General features: G+C 42.4%; 1 protein-coding gene across 2 annotated transcripts in view; it reads right to left on the minus strand.

Moving 5' to 3' along the window:
- LOC138959467 (innexin unc-9-like) overlaps positions 1-22001 on the minus strand; it is a 57910-nt gene that overhangs the window by 23750 nt on the left and 12159 nt on the right. Inside the window, exon 1 of one of the 2 annotated variants that reach the window (XM_070330972.1) lies at positions 17278-17370. The exons of the other annotated variant lie outside the window; for it this stretch is intronic. Coding sequence (XP_070187073.1) covers positions 17278-17300 — 23 coding nt within the window. The 5' untranslated portion in view covers positions 17301-17370. Of the gene's footprint in view, positions 1-17277; positions 17371-22001 lie in introns of those variants that run through there. 2 annotated transcript variants of the gene reach the window in all.

A 22001-nucleotide genomic window follows, 5' to 3' on the forward strand; every position in this document is an offset into this window, starting at 1 on the left:
CGTTGATGACGTGAGTGAGATATGGAAGAAGGTCATCAATACAATCACACAGCAGAGAGGACGGAATGGGGTCAAGCTCGCACGTTTTCGGACTAGCGCCTAAACACACCTTTTTTACAAACTCGCTGGTGACAGGCTCAAAACGCTGCAGAGCTGGACCACAATACATCCTATCGGCAACCGGTGAAGGCGGGACAACAGCAGAATCAAGCTTCTCGCGAATAAGCGCGATCTTCGCAGTGAAAAAGTTATCGAAAGTGACAATCTGACGGGTCACGTTGTGTTCAAAGAGCGAGAAGTAATAATTATAGATAATCCTCTGTGTTGTGGGACTGGCTCTACGAATGTTCCGGCTTTGTACAACGTTTGATTGGCTTCTATGTGTGACATCTACTACTACTACAACTGCTATGTACATATAGCGCTTGGCCGTTTCAAGGTGTCCGACGTTCTGGCACAAGGAAAAGGGGCAACAGCATCGACAATAGCGCTCACCCATCTCTCTGTCACTGTCTCTCTCTCCCCCCCCCCCCCCCCATCCCGGCCCTCCTACCTTCGGTAGGTTTTTCCCGCTTAAACGTGACGTTCTTCCATTTCACAATGCATACAAAGTAGAAACAGGAAGAGGATATGCGGCCTGCAGGCCTGATACACTATTAACTTCATCAAGCTCAAAGCACACTAGCAGGAAAGACAGACACTGACACTGAAATACTAAACTTCTTTTTTAATTACAAGAAAAGTTGTACGACAAGCAATAAAACTAACGACACTGAAGACGCGACATGAGTGTTAAATACTTTAAGCCCCACAACCTCTCGCCCCAACCCATCTCAAATCGAAGATCAACCATCAAACCTTATAATCTTTCAAATTAGGAAAACAAAATTGGCCTGAAATTCAGATGTCCCAAAAGTATTCCATTCTCGTTAGTATTTGGTTTTGGTTTTGTCTTTTTTTCTATTTCTGATCCACTTCTGGGATATGAAAAACTCCGGAAATTCAATAGGAAATAAGTATTTAAATCAGAATAGTTGGATTTCCGGATGCGAAGTATCATGGACGAAAGTTTAAAGCCTGCCGGCAATCTCGTGCGTTCATTTCACATTTGTTTTCGCACGAAACCCGTCCGTAACTTCCCTTGCAGCGGTTTGGTCCGTAACATAACAGATTTTCATGTGGCCAATTTTTCACATTCAAAATTACTTTTAAAAATCAGTTCGTCTGGGACTCTTTTCCTTATTATTTAATTTCCTGAAGTGGCTAGAAATGGGAATGCCCCCCCCCCCCCCTTTTTTCTCTTCTTTCTCTCTCCTATTAGAAGAAAAATATGTAGATTAAGGTAGAAGGGTTTTTTACAAGTGTATTTCTTTTAGCTTCTAACCTAAGGGGATTTTAAAACGATCAGAGAAAGATACAGATAGACAGAGACAAAGAGAGAGAGAGAGGGTGTGTGTACGTGAATGTGGGACACACATGCCTCCAGACTGACTCAACATTTCACCACTTTATCATTACCTTCAAAACCTCAACTTGCTGCACTACACGAAGTACAGAGTTTCTGTTTAAAGTATCCTGACCTCTAAGCAACACATATAAACCAAACGACAGTTCATTATGTACACAGCAGGTCATACACGCCATAACTTCAACCAAGTGTCATTTCTCAAGTATTTTGTCAGTGATGTCTATCTCGGGACAGTGAAGTTTTAACCCTATACCTAGCTCACGACAACTCAGTGAGTTTGAGGTCATGACCGCAGTTTTCCTCCAAATTAATTAATTTTACCCTCCGCCATGTTGACATAAACTGCCTCCTGACACCTGTGTTGAACGAAGGTGACCGTGTGTAATTACAGGTGGAGGCAATGGTATATAGGCGTACCTGCGAACACAGTCATGTCACTTGGGTACGCCGAACTGAGACATCGAGTGAAAGCTGAACATTCCTAGACCTTATTGCTAAAAACAAACCTATACGTGTGGAATGGATATTTATAACTAATATACAATGTCAAGTTTTGGGGGTTTGTTTGTTTGTTTGCTTGATGCTTTCCTTCGTTCTTTCTTTTTTTTGCAAGGTTTATTCGGGAAAGCGGGGAAACAAACAGAATGCATGGAGTGAAAAAGGAGCATAGATGGCAATGGGATTGGTCTATTCTATTCTACTACTGTACTTGTTAGTCTATTTTGCTTTCTACTCCCTTTAATATAAGCCTTGCATCATCTCCCAATAACCGCCTCTTTTCTCTCTCTTTCTCCAAGAAACCTTTAAATACTTCCCCTCTAACCGCCTCTTGTCATCTTTACTGGCAGTTAAATCCCATCAACGCGAAGACGACAATACATCAAACGTCGTGAGACGTGCAATCACCTTCCTCAATACTGTGCCATATATTAAAACAACAAAAATCTTAAAAATCTACCTCTGCCCCCAAACCAGAGAAATGAATATATAGAAGGATAGCAGGTTTTCCACAACATTTTAATAGTCACATCAGAAAGTCAAGCCCATTGGAATTTTTTTTTCCTTCACAAAAATCCCCACACCACGTCTGTAACAGACAATGGAAAGCAAGACGCCTTCAGAACAGCACAGACACCACCAAATGCAATTGGACCCATAAACACAGATCAAGGTTAGATGTGGCCATCAAATTCAGTAGCTAGAGAAGTCGTGCCTGTCTGTGGAAAGGAAGGTGGTCGGGGTGTCAAGTAAAGGGGGCAGAAACCCCTCACCCACCCCTCTCCCGGTGGGAAACAAAATACCTGCTGCTGACGTCATGACAGGAAATAACAAAACTCAGCGAATTATTTGTTTCTCATTACCTCCAGACAGTGGTCACATAAAACGTATCAAAGCGCCGTCACATAAAACATTTATTGCAGGCTGGGGCTGTGCATTATTTAAAGCCTTTGGAGAAGCCAAGGACGAGTCGAGCTGGTAACATTATCGTGCAGAAAAAGATGCAAGCTTCCATCTTATGCAGTCACACACAGAAGGTACCTCCTCGGGATTAGAACTCTAGCTTAAAAATCGTACTTCTACCTGCAACCCAAGTGAATGTACCTCCCCTTGCCCTCTCCGTATGTCTGTCTGTCTCTCTCTCATTCCTTTGCTACACCCACGCACACACGCTCACACACACTACAACCATCCTCCCGCCCTCCAAGCGCACACACACAACCAGTACCTCCCCCCCCCCCCCCCACCCACACACACATAGAGCTCAACCAAACAAAATGAAGACAACTGTTTTTCCCTGGTCTTTGTCACGGGCTTTGCTACTTTGGTGTCCGCCAGAGGACGCTACACGGTCAGTCATCCATTCCCCACGACACGAACATCACGACGTAGTACAACTACTAAAGAAACTTAGCAGGCAAAGCAACTTCAGGATGTGAGACAGAATGTAATTGGGGGAATTACTCAAAACAACTTTGACATTACTGAGACGAGGACTGGCATACTTCGCTTTTTGAACTTTCCCTTCTTTGTAGGACAATGACCTGAATGCGATGTACTGACGATGTACATGTTTTTACGTATATTAAGCAGTAAAGATCTCTCTTTCCCGCTCTCTCTCTGCATGTGTGCGTGCGTGCGTGTGTGTATGTCTACGTGTACGTACGTACGTACGTGTATGGGTGCAGAAGTGAAATTTCGCCACAGCGTGTCAACTTTATGTAATAAGCCGTATATGTGCAGGGAGAAATAATTACACAACCACACAGAGAAAACTGCGTAACGTATGTTAGCAATGTAAACTGGAACGACAAATTAGGACCGTGTCAACTTGAACTCCACATAATGGCATTGGCAATCACATTCATATCAACAACCCGAACTTGAAGCATGACAATAATTAGCTAAACGGACCCAATTATCGGAGTAATTTGCTGTTGTTCGCGATGTTAGGTCACACCAAAAGCAATGAATCAAACCCCATGTTGGACAACTGACTTGCTCCACACCCCCTCAACCTGGTTAAAACGTGTGTAAACGCAGATGTTTGCCAACCTGACACTAACCACAGTGTTTGTCAACCTACAGTGGAAACAAAACGGTGCGGAGCGTGTCAGGTATGTGGGAAATTAGCTTCGAGAATCAAAGGAATTAAATTCTATACACAAGGTGTCTCAGTGGACTACAACAGACAGCTTGGGGAAATTCGCAAAAGAAGAATAACACCATGCCAATTCCATCCCGAAAATCACTCAACACTTACAAATAGCTCTTATACCGAAAGCAAATGAAGAATTCGTATCTCACTGCAAGGAAATTCAAAGTACTTCTCGCACAGAATTCTGACGTGACCACAAAATTTCAATATTTATGTTTCGAAAACGGGCGGGACAACAGGTGCGAACAAACGTCTGAGCCAGGGCCCGGGAGGAGGGGCGCAGCTTAATATTAGTCCCGCTAGCTAGGTAACGGGACCTGTGGTCTCGACAAACCGTTGCCTCCCCCCCTCCCCCCCTCGCTCCCTCCCCCCTCCCCCTCCCTTGTCACCCGCCCAGGTAAACTGTGGGTCCCAAATGTGACGTTACATCCAACGGGGCAACCCATCACAGTGAGAGAACCAGACAAACACTAAAACGGTGCAAGGTGGTGCAACACTGCCACCTTCTTTCACCTCTATCAGCATAATGTTTTCTGTGTTACTCAGTGCATGGTTCAGACGGCTTTTCACTGTGCGTCTCTCTGACCCAGTGTACTGTACACACGTATGTAATTTGGTTAATTAAGGCTGCTTGAATGAGCAAACAAAGTTAGCTGTAAAATTAGACTGTGTAAGGTTTTGAATGAAGGGGTAGGTACGTAAAAGGTTTCTCCGTCACCCACGCCTTTTTCATCAGTCCGCACACAGCGACACAGGCAAGTACAGAGGTGTGGGGGTGGGAGGGGGTGTTTAGAGTCAGAATCATCAGAGATATCTACGAGGTCAAATGGATTACAAATATGTCAAGTCGTCCAAGAAAATGGCACGTAACCTTCAAACCTCATTTCGTAAGGTTTAAGACAGAGTCCTTCCCGTGAAAACAGTCCAGCTCACGATCTCAAATCTGCCCCGGCTATACCATGGGAGGAGGTCATCCATCCACTTAGTTGGATAACACACCTGAGCATTCTCATTTGTTGTGTCCTGTGCAGCGTTGGAATTTCAGATTAATTAATTTCTCAACCTCGTAGCTGTTAAAGAAATTAATTGATTTAAAAAATCCGAACCTGCCCATAAAGCAATCATGCTGTTAAATGTTGGTATGGGTTCAAGTGGTGGGATTGCCTAATCCAATGTAAACATACGCGAGATGGTGAGCCACTCCGTTTACAGTTACACGAAAAGAAACGTGCCTTTACACTGCGCAACAACAGAAAACAGAAAACAGAAAGAGCTAGATGACTAACATTGCGTGTCGTAAAAGTTTATCAACGTAGCCACCAGAGTAGCGTTAATCTGGTGCACCTACGCAAAAAAAGTTCAACGATTACGAAGGGACCACTTGAGGTTTTGACCTGGAAATCTGGTGGCCCCTTTACCTAGGGGTTCGCCCATGCGTGACAATCTCGACACTCTTGGTTGCACACTGTAACCTTGATTGCAACAATAATAGAGCTATTTAAAGAACAAAATGTTGCTTGTTTGACGGCTTAGCATGCCCACTTCTACTAGGACCATATTTTGCCCGAGGAAAATGCAATGCAGAAAAGGGGTGGAGTAGAGGAAAATGCAATGCAGAAAAGGGGGAGGAGTTGAGGAAAATGCAATGCAGAAAAGGGGTGGAGTTGAGGAAAATGCAATGCAGAAAAGGGGTGGAGTTGAGGAAAATGCAATGCAGAAAAGGGGGAGGAGTTGAGGAAAATGCAATGCAGAAAAGGGATGGAGTTGAGGAAAATGCAATGCAGACAAGGGGTGGAGTTGAGGAAAATGCAATGCAGACAAGGGGTGGAGTTGAGGAAAATGCAATGCAGAAAAGGGGTGGAGTTGAGGAAAATGCAATGCAGACAAGGGGTGGAGTAGAGGAAAATGCAATGCAGAAAAGGGGTGGAGTTGAGGAAAATGCAATGCAGAAAAGGGATGGAGTTGAGGAAAATGCAATGCAGAAAAGGGGGAGGAGTTGAGGAAAATGCAATGCAGAACAAGAAGGGCAAAGCCCATACGACTCACATGCTTTACACATTTTCCTACCAAAATACATGTGACCTTGACCCAAGGTCAAGGTCATCCAAGGTCATGCAACACAAAGCTGTTAATTCAAGACATAGGAAGTACAATGGTGCTTATTGGCTCTTTCTACCATGAGATATGGTCACTTTTAGTGGTTCACTACCTTATTTTGGTCACATTTCATAAGGGTCAAAGTGACCTTGACCTTGATCATATGTGACCAAATGTGTCTCATGATGAAAGCATAACATGTGCCCCACATAATTTTTAAGTTTGAAACAGTTATCTTCCATAGTTCAGGGTCAAAGTCACTTCAAAATATGTATACAATCCAACTTTGAAGAGCTCCTGTGACCTTGACCTTGAAGCAAGGTAAACCAAACTGGTATCAAAAGATGGGGCTTACTTTGCCCTATATATCATATATAGGTGAGGTATTCAATCTCAAAAACTTCAGAGAAAATGGGAAAAATTTAAAAAATAGCTGTTTTTTAGGCAACATTTATGGCCCCTGCGACCTTGACCTTGAAGCAAGGTCAAGATGCTATGTATGTTTTTTGGGGCCTTGTCATCATACACCATCTTGCCAAATTTGGTACTGATAGACTGAATAGTGTCCAAGAAATATCCAACGTTAAAGTTTTCCGGACGGACGTCCGGACGGACGGACGGACGGACGACTCGGGTGAGTACATAGACTCACTTTTGCTTCGCATGTGAGTCAAAAAGGGGAGGAGTTGAGGAAAATGCAATGCAGACAAGGGGTGGAGTTGAGGAAAATGCAATGCAGACAAGGGGTGGAGTTGAGGAAAATGCAATGCAGAAAAGGGGTGGAGTTGAGGAAAATGCAATGCAGAAAAGGGATGGAGTTGAGAAAAATGCAATGCAGAAAAGGGGTGGAGTTGAGGAAAATGCAATGCAGACAAGGGGTGGAGTTGAGGAAAATGCAATGCAGAAAAGGGGTGGAGTTGAGAAAAATGCAATGCAGAAAAGGGATGGAGTTGAGGAAAATGCAATGCAGAAAAGGGATGGAGTTGAGTAAAATGCAATGCAGACAAGGGGTGGAGTTGAGGAAAATGCAATGCAGAAAAGGGATGGAGTTGAGGAAAATGCAATGCAGAAAAGGGGTTGAGTTGAAGAAAATGCAATGCAGAAAAGGGGTGGAGTTGAGGAAAATGCAATGCAGAAAAGGGGTGGAGTTGAGGAAAAAAAAGGTAGTAGAGGGCAAAATATCGTATGTTGGAAAAAACAAAACAACTCGGATGACGACTCAACCACCCACTCTCCTACAGGTCTGTATTTCAAACAAACACCCAGCTAAACAGAGACGTGAGCTGCTGCCAACTTTAGAGCAGAGTAATACACCTGTATGACGTGTAATACTTATCGTGTTCACATGACTAGTTCCAACTTATAGTATACCCATAGAATAATACTGGGGTCAAACCCGGGCAGCTAAGACCGACATACATGTAATAGTTACAGAATTCTACCTATAAATTATGAATGCAATCTGTCCTGCGCACTTGGAAGCTCTTTACAATAATCCGCAATGGTGACACTTTCCTGTACAGATTGTGTCACAACGTGCATGTGGAAAAATGTCGGTTACACATTTTGGCAATGGCATACATGTTTCCCAGTTCTGTACCCTCTTGGTAGCCTGTTTCATATTCTATTAGCATCCCCAACTTGTAACTTCTTAAGATTTAATACCTGAATAGATCTTGCTCACATGTAATCCTTTAACTCTTAGAAACAAAAAATGTCTGTTATCAACGTGTTTGATATGATCTTTAACCTAACAGTGAATTTAAGACCTACATGCACAGCTTCTTTTTGAGAGGGACTAACTCCTCTATGCTGCCACAGAAGTCTACAACGACGCTGCATACCACTGCATAGCTTCCCTAACTTGTTTTTCCATTGTGTCTGTAATATTTCGTCATATGAGTCGATCACGGTTTTCATTTAATGGCTGGTGACTATGACACTTGTTAATGAGTGGGAGTGTGTATGCGCGTGGTGTGCACGAGGATGTATGCACGTGAGTGATATTTGTAAATGTGTATTATTATAATATCATCTTTGTATTTATATTATTGAAATTGTTATATCTCGATGTACAGCGCTAAGAGCATAGTTAAATTTGTGAAGCGGCGCTATATAAGCTATCTTTATTATTATTATTATTATTACGTGCTTGTGTGACAGATAAGTTTTGCCTCGGAAATGATTGACACTAAACTTCCAAAGGGCAAAAGTCGCATGTAGCCATTGCCCTTAGATTCTCTCTGTCTCTGTCTCTGTCTCTGTCTCTGTCTCTGTCTCTCTCTCTCTCTCCGTGTCTCTGTCTATATCTTTCTCTCTCTGTCCGTCTGTCTGTCTGTCTCTCTCCCTCCCTTTCTCTCTCTTTCTCGCTCTCTCTTTCTCGCTCTCTCTCTCTCTCTCTCTCTCTCTCTCTCTAAAAAGTTGACCCGCAACCCATATGTTTGTAGTCATTGTTAAACAATGGTTAATTCACTTGATATCCTAAGCTGGTATCAAATTCGAATGTTCTCAGGCGATAAAACGATATTGCACTGTCAATGTACACATTAAAAACGTTGATCTGTTATTGAAGCTACACTTATTGCATAAGAGAGAGAGAGAGAGAGAGAGAGAGAGAGAGAGAGAGAGAGAGAGAGAGAGAGAGAGAGAGAGAGAGAAATTATGACATTATCATGTTACAGTACAATTAATGCAAAAGTCTGCCTATCTAGTGTCACGATCGTGCCTGTCACTCAAAGCCTCTGCATTCATACACATATTTCAACCGTGTAAGGCAAAGAAAACATTTCGAATAATCCAGTGCATTTCCCGCTGAACAAGAACGCCTTCGTTGTGAGAAATAGTGTACGGAATGCTAAACATCTGGGGTCCATTTCCTTTTTAATTGCTAACTCAGTAACTGCAGTTCATAGAACATACCACGAAACGTTGTTTGCGGCAAACTGAAGATATGCGATTTCCGTTCATTTAACATGTTCTCTCCCATACAACATAAACATTGCATGCAACAAATTGATATGAGATTTCTATTCACATGTATACCCGCTTCTCCTCCATTAAGCTTTGGCTCTTCACACAAAGTGTGACACAAATCGACCATGAAATGCTGAAAGTTACCTCCTAGCAGCAACAACAATCATTTGCCTGAAAAGATTAGGCGTGAGCTTGTATTGAGCTCAAATCAAATGTTACAATTGCGAATATAAAGAAGGTGTTGGTTAATTGATATTGAGCTTATACTAAATCTAATACATCCGAATAATAAAGTATACTGGGCGTTACCTTAAGTTGAGCGTAGCACAAGGTGCGTAGTCCTCAACATAAGAACCAGAATTAGAAGAAGAGGCCGAGGAAGAGCTTGTTTGTTTCTTTATTCTTGTTGTGTCAAGTGAAAGTATGTTCTTATTCCACGTGCAAGCCTGGACAGGTGTGTGGCAGTTAACTTGATAGTGAACACGGGAAGGCCGGATACTTTTGATAGTAAACACGGGAAAGCCGGATACTTTAACTTTTCATAATTCAAGCAAATACGCCCGGCTAACGGGTCTGTATAAAGCCTGGACAGGTTTGTAGCAGTTAACGTGATAGTGAACACGGAAAGGGCGGATACTTTTAACTTTTCATAATTCAAGCAAATACGCCCGGCTAAATGGTCTGTATAAAGCCTGGACAGGTTTGTAGCAGTTAACTTGATAGTGAACACGGGAAGGGCGGATACTTTTAACTTTTCATAATTCAAGCAAATACGCCCGGCTAAAGTGTCTGTATGAAGCCTGGACAGGTTTGTGGCAGTTAACTTGATAGTGAACACGGGAAGGGCGGATACTTTTAACTTTTCATAATTCAAGCAAATACGCCCGGCTAACGGGTCTGTATAAAGCCTGGACAGGTTTGTAGCAGTTAACGTGATAGTGAACACGGAAAGGGCGGATACTTTTAACTTTTCATAATTCAAGCAAATACGCCCGGCTAACGGGTCTGTATAAAGCCTGGACAGGTTTGTAGCAGTTAACTTGATAGTGAACACGGGAAGGGCGGATACTTTTAACTTTTCATAATTCAAGCAAATACGCCCGGCTAAAGTGTCTGTATGAAGCCTGGACAGGTTTGTGGCAGTTAACTTGATAGTGAACACGGGAAGGGCGGATACTTTTAACTTTTCATAATTCAAGCAAATACGCCCGGCTAAAGGGTCTGTATGAAGCTTCGACAGGTTTGTGGCAGTTAACTTGATAGTGAATACGGGAAGGTCGGATACTTTTAAATTTTCATAATTCAAGCAAATACGCCCGGCTAAAGGGTCTGTATGAAGCTTCGACAGGTTTGTGGCAGTTAACTTGATAGTGAATACGGGAAGGGCGGATACTTTTAACTTTTCATAATTCAAGCAAATAAGCCCGGCAAAAGGGTCTGTATAAAGCCTGGACAGGTGTGTGGCAGTTAACTTGATAGTGAACACGGGAAGGCCGGATACTTTTAACTTTTCATAATTCAAGCAAATAAGCCCGGCTAAAGGGTCTGTGTAAAGCCTGGACAGGTGTGTGGCAGTTAACTTGATAGTGAACACGGGAAGGCCGGATACTTTTGATAGTGAACACGGGAAGGGCGGATACTTTTAACTTTTCTTAATTCAAGCAAATAAGCCCGGCAAAAGGGTCTGTATAAAGCCTGGACAGGTGTGTGGCAGTTAACTTGATAGTGAACACGGGAAGGGCGGATACTTTTAACTTTTCATAATTCAAGCAAATACGCCCGGCTAAAGGGTCTGTATGAAGCTTCGACAGGTTTGTGGCAGTTAACTTGATAGTGAATACGGGAAGGTCGGATACTTTTAAATTTTCATAATTCAAGCAAATACGCCCGGCTAAAGGGTCTGTATAAAGCCTGGACAGGTGTGTGGCAGTTAACTTGATAGTGAACACGGGAAGGCCGGATACTTTTGATAGTGAACACGGGAAGGGCGGATACTTTTAACTTTTCATAATTCAAGCAAATACGCCCGGCTAAAGGGTCTGTATAAAGCCTGGACAGGTGTGTGGCAGTTAACTTGATAGTGAACACGGGAAGGCCGGATACTTTTAACTTTTCATAATTCAAGCAAGTAAGCCCGGCTAAAGGGTCTGTATAAAGCCTGGACAGGTGTGTGGCAGTTAACTTGATAGTGAACACAGGAAGGCCGGATACTTTTAACTTTTCATAATTCAAGCAAATAAGCCCGGCTAAAGGGTCTGTATAAAGCTTCGACAGGTTTGTGGCAGTTAACTTGATAGTGAATACGGGAAGTGCAGATACTTTTAACTTTTCTTAATTCAAGCAAATAAGCCCGGCTAAAGGGTCTGTATAAAGCCTGGACAGGTGTGTGGCAGTTAACTTGATAGTGAACACGGGAAGGCCGGATACTTTTAACTTTTCATAATTCAAGCAAATAAGCCCGGCTAAAGGGTCTGTATAAAGCCTGGACAGGTGTGTTGGACAGGTGTGTGGCAGTTAACTTGATAGTGCACACGGGAAGGGCGGATACTTTTAACTTTTCTTAATTCAAGCAAATAAGCCCGGCTAAAGGGTCTGTACAAAGCCTGGACAGGTGTGTGGCAGTTAACTTGATAGTGAACACGGGAAGGGCGGATACTTTTAACTTTTCATAATTCAAGCAAATAAGCCCGGCTAAAGGGTCTGTATAATTACTCAAGTCTATTAGAATGTAAACACTTGACACGTTCGAACCATTACGGTCACACACTGCTCATTATATAATAACGGACACTTATACCGAGATCTCGGTCAAGTTAAACACACGCTCTTTCACGTGACTGTCAAAACTACAATTAAAGGAAACGATCGCCTGATGTCGCCGCAAGGCTGTACAACGAGGACTATGAACTGTCTCACTCCACTGAATGGTTTCACAACAGTTACTTTTAACTTCAGTTTTACAGGACTTAATGTCTCCAAATAGTTATTTCTTATATTTCCTGGATAGATTGCTAGTGCCATATGTGCGCGTGCATGCCTACGCGTGAGAGCGAGAGAGAGAGAGACGTAAGACATTTTATTGATTAAACACACAAGGTTCATTTCAACGGGGTGTGGGGATGGGGGGGGGGGTCAGTAATACATGCCGTGTGTTTGTATTTATGGACAATCACCCGGTTTTATCTCTTTCTCTCTAACATATACTCACACGAACGCACGCACGCTCTCACTCTCTCTCTCTTAAACCCAGACATATCCAGCGCATGAATTAACATGGGTAGGTTCTCTCTCTCTCTCTCTCTCTCTCTCTCTCTCTCTCTCTCTCTCTCTCTCTCTCTCTCTCTCTCTCTCTCTCTCTCTCTCTCTCTCTCTCTCTCTCTCTCTCTCTCTCTCTCTCTCTCTCTCTCTCTCTCTCTCTCTCTCTCTCTCTCTCTCTCTCTCTCTCTCTCTCTCTCTCTCTCTCTCTCTCTCTCTCTCTCTCTCTCTCTCTCTCTCTCTCTCTCTCTCTCTCTCTCTCTCTCTCTCTCTCTCTCTCTCTCTCTCTCTCTCTCTCTCTCTCTCTCTCTCTCTCTCTCTCTCTCTCTCTCTCTCTCTCTCTCTCTCTCTCTCTCTCTCTCTCTCTCTCTCTCTCTCTCTCTCTCTCTCTCTCACTCTCTCTCTCTCTCTCTCTCTCTCTCTCTCTCTCTCTGAAGAGGCCATGTCGTACTCCAAGAGGATAACGGGCACTTTTCCGTGACCAGTTCAGAAGGGAAAATCTGCGTGACGCCAATATCCTGTGATTGTACTTTAATACCACAAACGCGGCCATCGATTTCTTTCTTTCTTTCTTTATTTGGTGTTTAACGTCGTTTTCAACCGTTCAAGGTTATATCGCGACGGGGAAAGGGGGTGGATGGGATAGAGCCACTTGTTAATTGTTTCTTGTTCACAAAAGCACTAATCAAAAAATTGCTCCAGGGGCTTGCAACGTAGTACAATATATGACCTTACTGGGAGAATGCAAGTTTCCAGTACAAAGGACTTAACATTTCTTACATACTGCTTGACTAAAATCTTTACAAAAATTGACTATGTTCTATACAAGAAACACTTAACAAGGGTAAAAGGAGAAACAGAATCCGTTAGTCGCCTCTTACGACATGCTGGGGAGCATCGGGTAAATTCTTCCCCCTAACCCGCGGGGGGTCGGCCATCGATTCTTTCAGCCACTTTCTGACATTGTTGAAGAACGACTACTTGTGACAGTCGAAACGACGCCTCGTCCACGCATTGTCACAGCAAACGACCGATACCGGCGAGCCCTCCACCTCGGACAACAATTGGCTTCTTTAGCTGCAGAAAACAACTTTGATTTCCAAGAGAAATTGAGCGTGTTAGATTCTGTTGTAAAAATGTGGGGATCTGGAAAACATGTAGCGGTTGTGGAACTAATGTATGATATGACAGTCGCCCCAAACCCACCACCACCACCAACAACACCACAGTCTGACGAGGATGGTTCATCCGCACCAAGGCCTACGACGTCTCACGAGGATGGTTCATTCGCACCAAGGCCCACGACGTCTCACGAGGATGGTTCATTTGCACCAAGGCCTACGACGTCTCAAGAGGATGGTTCAGTCGCACCAAGGCCTACGACGTCTCATGTAGCGGTTGTGGAACTAGTGTAAGATATGACAGCCGCCCCAAACCCACTACCACCAACAACAACACCACAGTCTGACGAGGAGGGTTCATTCGCACCAAGGCCTACGACGTCTGACGAGGAGGGTTCATCCGCAACAAGGCCTACGTCGACGTCTCTTGATAATGTGACGTTACCACCAAAATCCCGGAAGAGAGGCAAACCAAAAGGAAAAGTAGTAAATGCTATTGGACTGCCTAGCCGGAAAAAATGCAAGGTTGACAAACCGGTTCCCTTTTTAAAGAAGTCCTCGGTGGATCGAGACTGACAAATTCTGAGCTACTTTGTCGGTGAGGCAGACACAATCCGTGTCCTGAAAGGCGAACTTCTTTCAGAGGAATCCGTTGAGCAGGTACCTTCGGCAGTACCCACAGCAGTACTGGACGTGAACATATCCATCATGAAAGTTCGGCGATATTTCGACACGGACGGTTGGACAGCCGTCCAACACGTCTACTCGGCTGTACGGTCTTCTCTCCGTACTGTGTGTGCACTATGTGACGATGACTTGTTGAATATTCAATCTATTTCATGTGATTCATGTCTCAGATCCCTCTATCTGCAATGCGCTGGAAAACGCTCAAGACCAAAAACCAAGTTCTGGTTCTGCAGGAAATGAATGACACACACACACACACACACACACACACACACACACACACACACACACACACACACACACACACACACACACACACACACACACACACACACACACACACACAAAGAGTCAGCGACAATGATCATAGAGAGAGAGATGTGACGATGACTTGTATATTCAACGTCCGTATATTCAATCTAGTTCATGTGATTCATGACACACACATAGACAGAGAGTCAGCGAGAATGATCATAGAGAGTCAATAACCAGTATTTAATTCCTTGCATAGAGATCATCGGATATTTGCCAGTTAAATTAGTGTATTTGGTGTTTTAAGAGAGAGTGAGAGAGAGAGAGAGAGAGAGAGAGAGAGAGAGAGAGAGAGAGAGAGAGAGAGAGAGAGAGAGAGAAAATATGGCTTTTATTCGTGTATTAGACAAGGTTGTAATTGCATTTGAAGTTTGCACATCAGAAATACAAATATTGAAGATTACTTGTGTATTGCCTTTGTGAGATGGAGAATCTGACTAGACGTTTCACTTTACTAGCTTCAGCAGCGTCCAACCGGCAAAATAGCCACTACCGTAACATATCGTTATTTTGCCGGTACCGGCAAAATAGCCTTTGCGTAAAAAGAAAGAGAAAGACATAGGGGGGGGGGGGGGGGGGGGGGGGGGGGGGTTAGGGGGAAGAATTTACCCGATGCTCCCCAGCATGTCGTAATAGGCGACGAACGGATTCTGTTTCTCCTTTTACCCTTGTTAAGTGTTTCTTGTATAGAATATAGTCAATGTTTGTAAAGATTTTAGGCAAGCAGTATGTAAGAAATGTTAAGTCCTTTGTACTGGAAACTTGCATTCTCCCAGTAAGGTCATATATTGTACTACGTTGCAAGCCCCTGGAGCAATTTTTTGATTAGTGCTTTTGTGAACAAGAAACAATTAACAAGTGGCTCTATCCCATCTCCCCCCTTTCCCCGTCGCGATATAACCTTGAACGGTTGAAAACGACGTTGAACACCAAATAAAGAAAAAGACCCCAGACAATGGTACTCGTACCGAGCGCTTGCTAACGTTCGCGAGCGATACGACAAAACTATGCGTTGCCTAGAAAACGTTTGCAAACGTTCTGTTACGGTCTGCCTAAGCAACGCACCTCAGGTCTGGCGATTCGTACACACGCTGACCGCTGACCTGAGACCCCCTGCCCTCAGACAATTGTGAAACTAGATCCGCTGGCCTCGACACACCTCAATGAGTTCTTGCATCACTGGTTTCACTTCAATGTCCTGCAAAGCTGGCCAGACATCTGGGACCAACTACACTATTTCGTCTGACCACTGACCTATTTACCAACAGACGCGAGACTGAATATTATTACTAGTAAGCTTACGGGTTGTTTATTTTTTTAGCCTGAATTTGGGGGGAATGACCGGAAGCGGAGATATTATTTTATTTAACACTAACATGTTTCTACGCGAATAGGAGTAACATTACGCGTGCGCGTGGCATAATCGTACCTGTGGTGATAGAAGTGAATAGGACACACTTGGAACCGACCAAAAAGTGTCCTTATAAAACTGTTGTCGCCTCTCCACGGATAGGTTTTAGTCCAGCCAAGAGAACAATGGGCAATAGAAGACATCGTTTGAAAAGTGCCGTTTCACTACAGGTATACTCCAGTTTAAAGACCAATGGACAACAAAAATGGCCTTTATTTATAAAGGCATCATATTAAACATATTGCTTTTATTCGCCTTTTGAAAACTGCTGTTATAATTCTAAAGGAAACAAACAAGCCTGTCATAAAAAACTGGACTCGTCTTAAACCCGTCCCAGAAATCCCCTGTTATGCGTTTGGGGTGATACACCATGAGTCGAGCAGACGGTGTGATCCGATGACACTATGACACTTTCTCTGTGAAATGTGTAATCAATTGCTTCGTTTGAGGTAAAAAAAAAAAATATTAAAAAATAAGTGTTAGCGATAAAAAGGAGAACAAGAAGAGCAAACGCTCGATCGAGTCACTTTCGCAGTTCTGAATATTATATGAGGCATCAGATGGACAGGAAGAAATTGCTATTCACAACACAATGAGTCACGTTCACATAAAATTTGAGCCCGGTCACTTTTATAGTTTCCGAGAAAAGCCCAACGTTAAGTTGTGTGTTGCCGAACAGAAAAGGCTAGTTATCTCCCTTGTTTTTCTGATAACGTTCGTAAAAGGCTACAGATGTAAATACTTTGATGTAAAGAATAATCCTACAAAGTTTCAATCACATCCGATGAACTTTGTCAAAGATATAAAATGTCTAATTTTTCCTTTGACGCTGACCTGTGACCTTGAAAAAGGTCAAAGGTCAACGAAACCATCGTTAAAGTGTAGAGGTCATTGGAGGTCACGACTAAACAAAATATGAGCCCGATCGCTTTGATAGTTTCCGAGAAAAGTCCAACGTTAAGGTGGTGTCTACGGACGGCCGGCCGGACGGCCGGCCGGACAGACTAACACTGACCGATTACATAGAGTCACTTTTTCTCAAGTGACTCAAAAACTGTTCCTGAACTTGACATTTGTGTATAAACGCTAGCTAAAGCTGTGTAAAATCCCAGCGAACTGTGCACGTACCACTGTTGCTTTTCGTGTTCGTGTACACCTTTCAAGCTAATCTCTTGTTCACAAAACGGTCCATAGTTTGCATTTCACATGTAAATTAGACACATCATCTTTTACAAAAATATTTAAATTATAACAAATGTATCCAATTCTCTCTCAGCAAAATGGGTAAGAAACTTACTTCTTCTTTTCGTCTTCTCCCATTCTGATATCCCACGACCCGCTCCCTCACCGAGTCTGGATAATTCTACTACGCAACTAGTCAACCTTGTGACCAAAAACTAACCAATGAAAAATATCGTCTTTTTTCTTTCCTAAATTTCCGATAAGACTTCATTTGTCTGTAAATGATAGGGGTATTGCAAAAGGCAAGAATGGCAGTAATCTGTTAAACAGTTCGCACACATAGGAGTGCTCAGAATGACACTTGATATCACGGAAAAACCCAACCCTCAAGCGAGAACAACCATTTTTCTCAGAACACACGTCAACGTGCCCTAAATTTCAGTTCAGACTATATTAACGTTCAAAAGAAAATCACCATTTGCCTCTTTGCTCTGAAAAATGTCTAAATAGGTAGGATCTCATCTCAGTATAACCCCCCCCCCCCCCCCCCCCCCTAAACAGCATCAAAACCTGTTTTTTCCGCCACCTGACATGAACGACAACTACAATGTATCGCATGACATTACACCATCGTTATGCAAGATATCTAACAAACTAAGTTGTCTTTGGATGGGAAAAAATCCTTTCTAACAAATGTAATAATTTTTTTTTTTAAAGTGCATGTTCTTTGTCAAATTCTTAAATGGAACTCGGGATGCCAATTTGATTTTAAGGGTGCCTGCGGACTTCGGCCCCATGAATTCACATAACCTCATGAAACATCTGGACATAAATGCATACGCGAGAGCAATAAATTAATGACCTTTCTGGCGATTTAATTGATTTTTACAGTACACTGCATCACAGCAATTTCGACGTACAACACAAACGTTGAGTTTCTTTTGATGAGAAGTATTACTCAACACAGGCTGTTTTGCCTTGTTGGGCGTCTTTTCTTCACGTGATGTTCTCTGTCACATACGATGTACACGTTGGGGGGTAGCCATGATGCAAAGGAAAACGGTTTTTGTCACAGAATCTGGCTTCTCCTCACGAATCCGAAGAACTGTTTCAACAAAACAGGGACGGGCCTGTCGCGACTGTAGGGCCATGAAAACTGCAAGTATTACGTTAAACGTCTCTTGTTCGACTGCATATCAATATTCCGGATTGTCATGGTCGAAACTGACTGAAGCTTTTGACTCTCCGGCGAAATAAGACTTACATTTGTTGTTGTTGTTGTTGTTGTTGTTTGAAGGTGTGTGCTGTTATTTATTTTTGGCTCACGTAAGAGTAGCCTATGCGATGCTAACTTTTGTCTGTGCGTGCGTGCGTGCGTGCGTGCGTGCGTGCGCGTGTGCGTGTATGTATGTATGTATGTATGTATGTATGTATGTATGTATGTATGTATGTATGTATGTATGTATGTATGTATGTATGTATGTATGTATGTATGTATGTATGTATGTATGTATGTATGTATGTATGTATGTATGTATGTATGTATGTTCCCGCAGTGGGGCACTGCGGTTATGAAATTAAAGGCCCCTTCTGTTTTTGGAACCGCAGGAGCTTTCTAGTTTGCTGTTAGGTAGATTTTTGGTTCCTCTTTCCTGTCATGCTCTCTTTTTCTTCATGAATTCTTTTCTTTTTTCTGCCTTCTTGCTCATTCACCTGTATTTTTTCCAAAAATCTCTTCTCTTGCCGCTTGTCTCGCGATTCATGTATAGTTTAATCTGTTAGTGTTCTGATGTAAGTCCAGCAGTAGATAGGTTAAGCCTATTTTAACATACTGGAAACTGGTAATCTTCCAGTAGGTATTAATTTAGTTTTACTAAAGCCTGCTGGGACACAAGTAATGGGTTAGTGCATTTGTAAACAGGAATCGCTTGACAAGTGGCCCCCTTCATCCCCCCCTTCCTCGTCCTGATATGGCTCTGCGTAGTCGGCTGGACGTTAAGCAACAAATAAACAAACAAACAAACATGTATGTATGTATGTATGTATGTATGTATGTATGTATGTATGTATGTATGTATGTATGTATGTATGTATGTATGTATGTATGTATGTATGTATGTATGTATGTATGTATGTATGTATGTATGTATGTATGTATGTATGTATGTATGTATGTATGTATGTATGTATGTATGTATGTATGTATGTATGTATGTATGTATGTATGTATGTATGTATGTATGTATGTATGTATGTATGTATGTCTGTGGTAGAAACTTTAACATTTGAAGACGTCACATTATGGCGTAAGAGGGTTAGACGTCAAGCGAAGGAATTCCTGAAAGTCTCGGTCATTGTTATTTTGAGCGGGCCGAGACTAGTTGGCAGTCGTGTCCCTGTAAGTAGGCTTGCAGACAAACAGATCTAGATCTAGTGTCTCGCTTTCTTGCACAGTGTCACCTATGCTTACTGTGTGTGTGTGTGTATGTGTGACGGAGTGATTGAGTTTGTGTTACTGTTTGTCGATTTCTTACGTGAGCCTTGAAGGCTTCGCCTCTTGTTTTATTATTCTTTTTTGTTTGGGGGGGGGGGGGGGAGAGGGCGGCTGGTGTTGGCATGACAATCCTCAAGAGCAATAATGCAAACATTAAAGCCCATAGACGCTGTGACAAAAATGTTGTTATTCCATTTCTGTCAATGCTGACATTATTGTGTTGTATAGGCGAACAAAATTAGCTCAGGATCTTGCATTTAAACATGAAACAAACCATAATTATGCAAAGCTAAGACGTCACAGCATTGATTCTAGGAAATAAAAACAAGTAAAGAGAAATGCCGATCAAAGTAAATGTCTACACAGCACGAATTCTTTCCATGACTTCTACCGAGTAAACTTGGTTGCTTCTACCACAAAATGTACCGAACACGATCTACACGGTCAATTCAGTACCGTGTAGACAAAGCAAAGTCGAGTCTGTTCTACCGATCAGGTCAGCCATATGCACAGCGTGCATACTGAGGTGTCAAATAGTCTTGCTTGCTCTCATTACAACCATGGCATATTAGGTTATAATGTTTCTGGACACCAGACCAAAAAGTTAAACTGACGATGAACACACTCAAAAACGGACTGAAAATGATTTAAAATCTTCTTTGGTGAAACTGGTGTTGCAGCAAACTTAGAGAAATTCATGAACAACCACATCAAGGACATAACGCAACGTCATCGTTTTCCGCTAAAATGACCCCTGTCCAACTCATACTGCACGGACACCGGCAAACCTGACATGTATGATTAAGTTTTCTACTTTGAGGTGAAGAAAAACAAGTCGCGTAAGGCGAAAATACAATATTTAGTCAAGTAGCTGTCGAACTCACAGAATGAAACTGAACGCAGCAAGACCGTATACTCGTAGCATCGTCACTCCACCGCCCGTGGCAAAGGCAGTGCCCGTGGAATTGACAAGAAGAGCGGGGTATTCGTTGCGCTAAGAAGGATAGCACGCTTTTCTGTACCTCTCTTCGTTTTAACTTTCTGAGCGTGTTTTTAATCCAAACATATCATATCTATATATTTTTGGAATCAGGAACCGACAAGGAATACGATGAAAGTGTTTTTAAATTGATTTCGAAAAAAAAAATTTGATAATAATTTTTATATATTTAATTTTCAGAGCTTGTTTTTAATCCAAATATAACATATTGATATGTTTTTGGAATCAGCAAATGATGGAGAATAAGATAAACGTAAATTTGGATCGTTTTATAAATTTTTAATTTTTTTTACAATTTTCAGATTTTTAATGACCAAAGTCATTAATTAATTTTTAAGCCACCAAGCTGAAATGCAATACCGAACCCCGGGCTTCGTCGAAGAGTACTTGACCAAAATTTCAACCAATTTGGTTGAAAAATGAGGGCGTGACAGTGCCGCCTCAACTTTCACGAAAAGCCGGATATGACGTCATCAAAGACATTTATCAAAAAAATGAAAAAAACGTTCGGGGATTTCATACCCAGGAACTCTCATGTCAAATTTCATAAAGATCGGTCCAGTAGTTTAGTCTGAATCGCTCTACACACACACACACACAGACACACACACAGACACACACACGCACACACGCACATACACCACGACCCTCGTTTCGATTCCCCCTCGATGTTAAAATATTTAGTCAAAACTTGACTAAATATAAAAAGTAAGCAAATCCGGTTAAATAGATTGTGCGGGCTTGTGGACTTGAAACGCTTAACTCATTAAGAAAGCAAAACACGTTCACGGTTTGTGCGAGGTCAATTTTCCTTCAAATCTTTTTTCATTATATCATAAATATCTAAGCTACATTGACAGTAACAAAAAATATACACTGCCATACTTTCTTTCTTTCTTTATTTGGTGTTTAACGTCGTTTTCAACCACGAAGGGTTATATCGCGACGGGGAAAGGGGGAAGATGGGATAGAGCCACTTGTTTCTTGTTCACAAAAGGCTAAAAGCACTAATCAAAAATTTGCTCCAGGGGCTTGCAACGTAGAACAATATATTACCTTACTGGGAGAATGCAAGTTTCCAGTACAAAGGACTTAACATTTCTTACATACTGCTTGACTAAAATCTTTACAAAAATGGACTATATTCTATACAAGAAACACTAAAACAAGGATAAAAGGAGAAACAGAATCCGTTAGTCGCCTCTTACGACATGCTGGGGAGCATCGGGTAAATTCTTCCCCCTAACCCAACTTTTTTCATATTTCGCAGCAATCGTGCTTTCTTCGTCGCCATCACCAAGTGATTTGCCTCGTTGTGAGCCCGTTGCATAGACCAATCCAGAGC

Source organism: Littorina saxatilis, linkage group LG2 (assembly GCF_037325665.1).
Source record: "Littorina saxatilis isolate snail1 linkage group LG2, US_GU_Lsax_2.0, whole genome shotgun sequence".
Lineage (NCBI taxonomy): Eukaryota > Metazoa > Mollusca > Gastropoda > Littorinimorpha > Littorinidae > Littorina > Littorina saxatilis.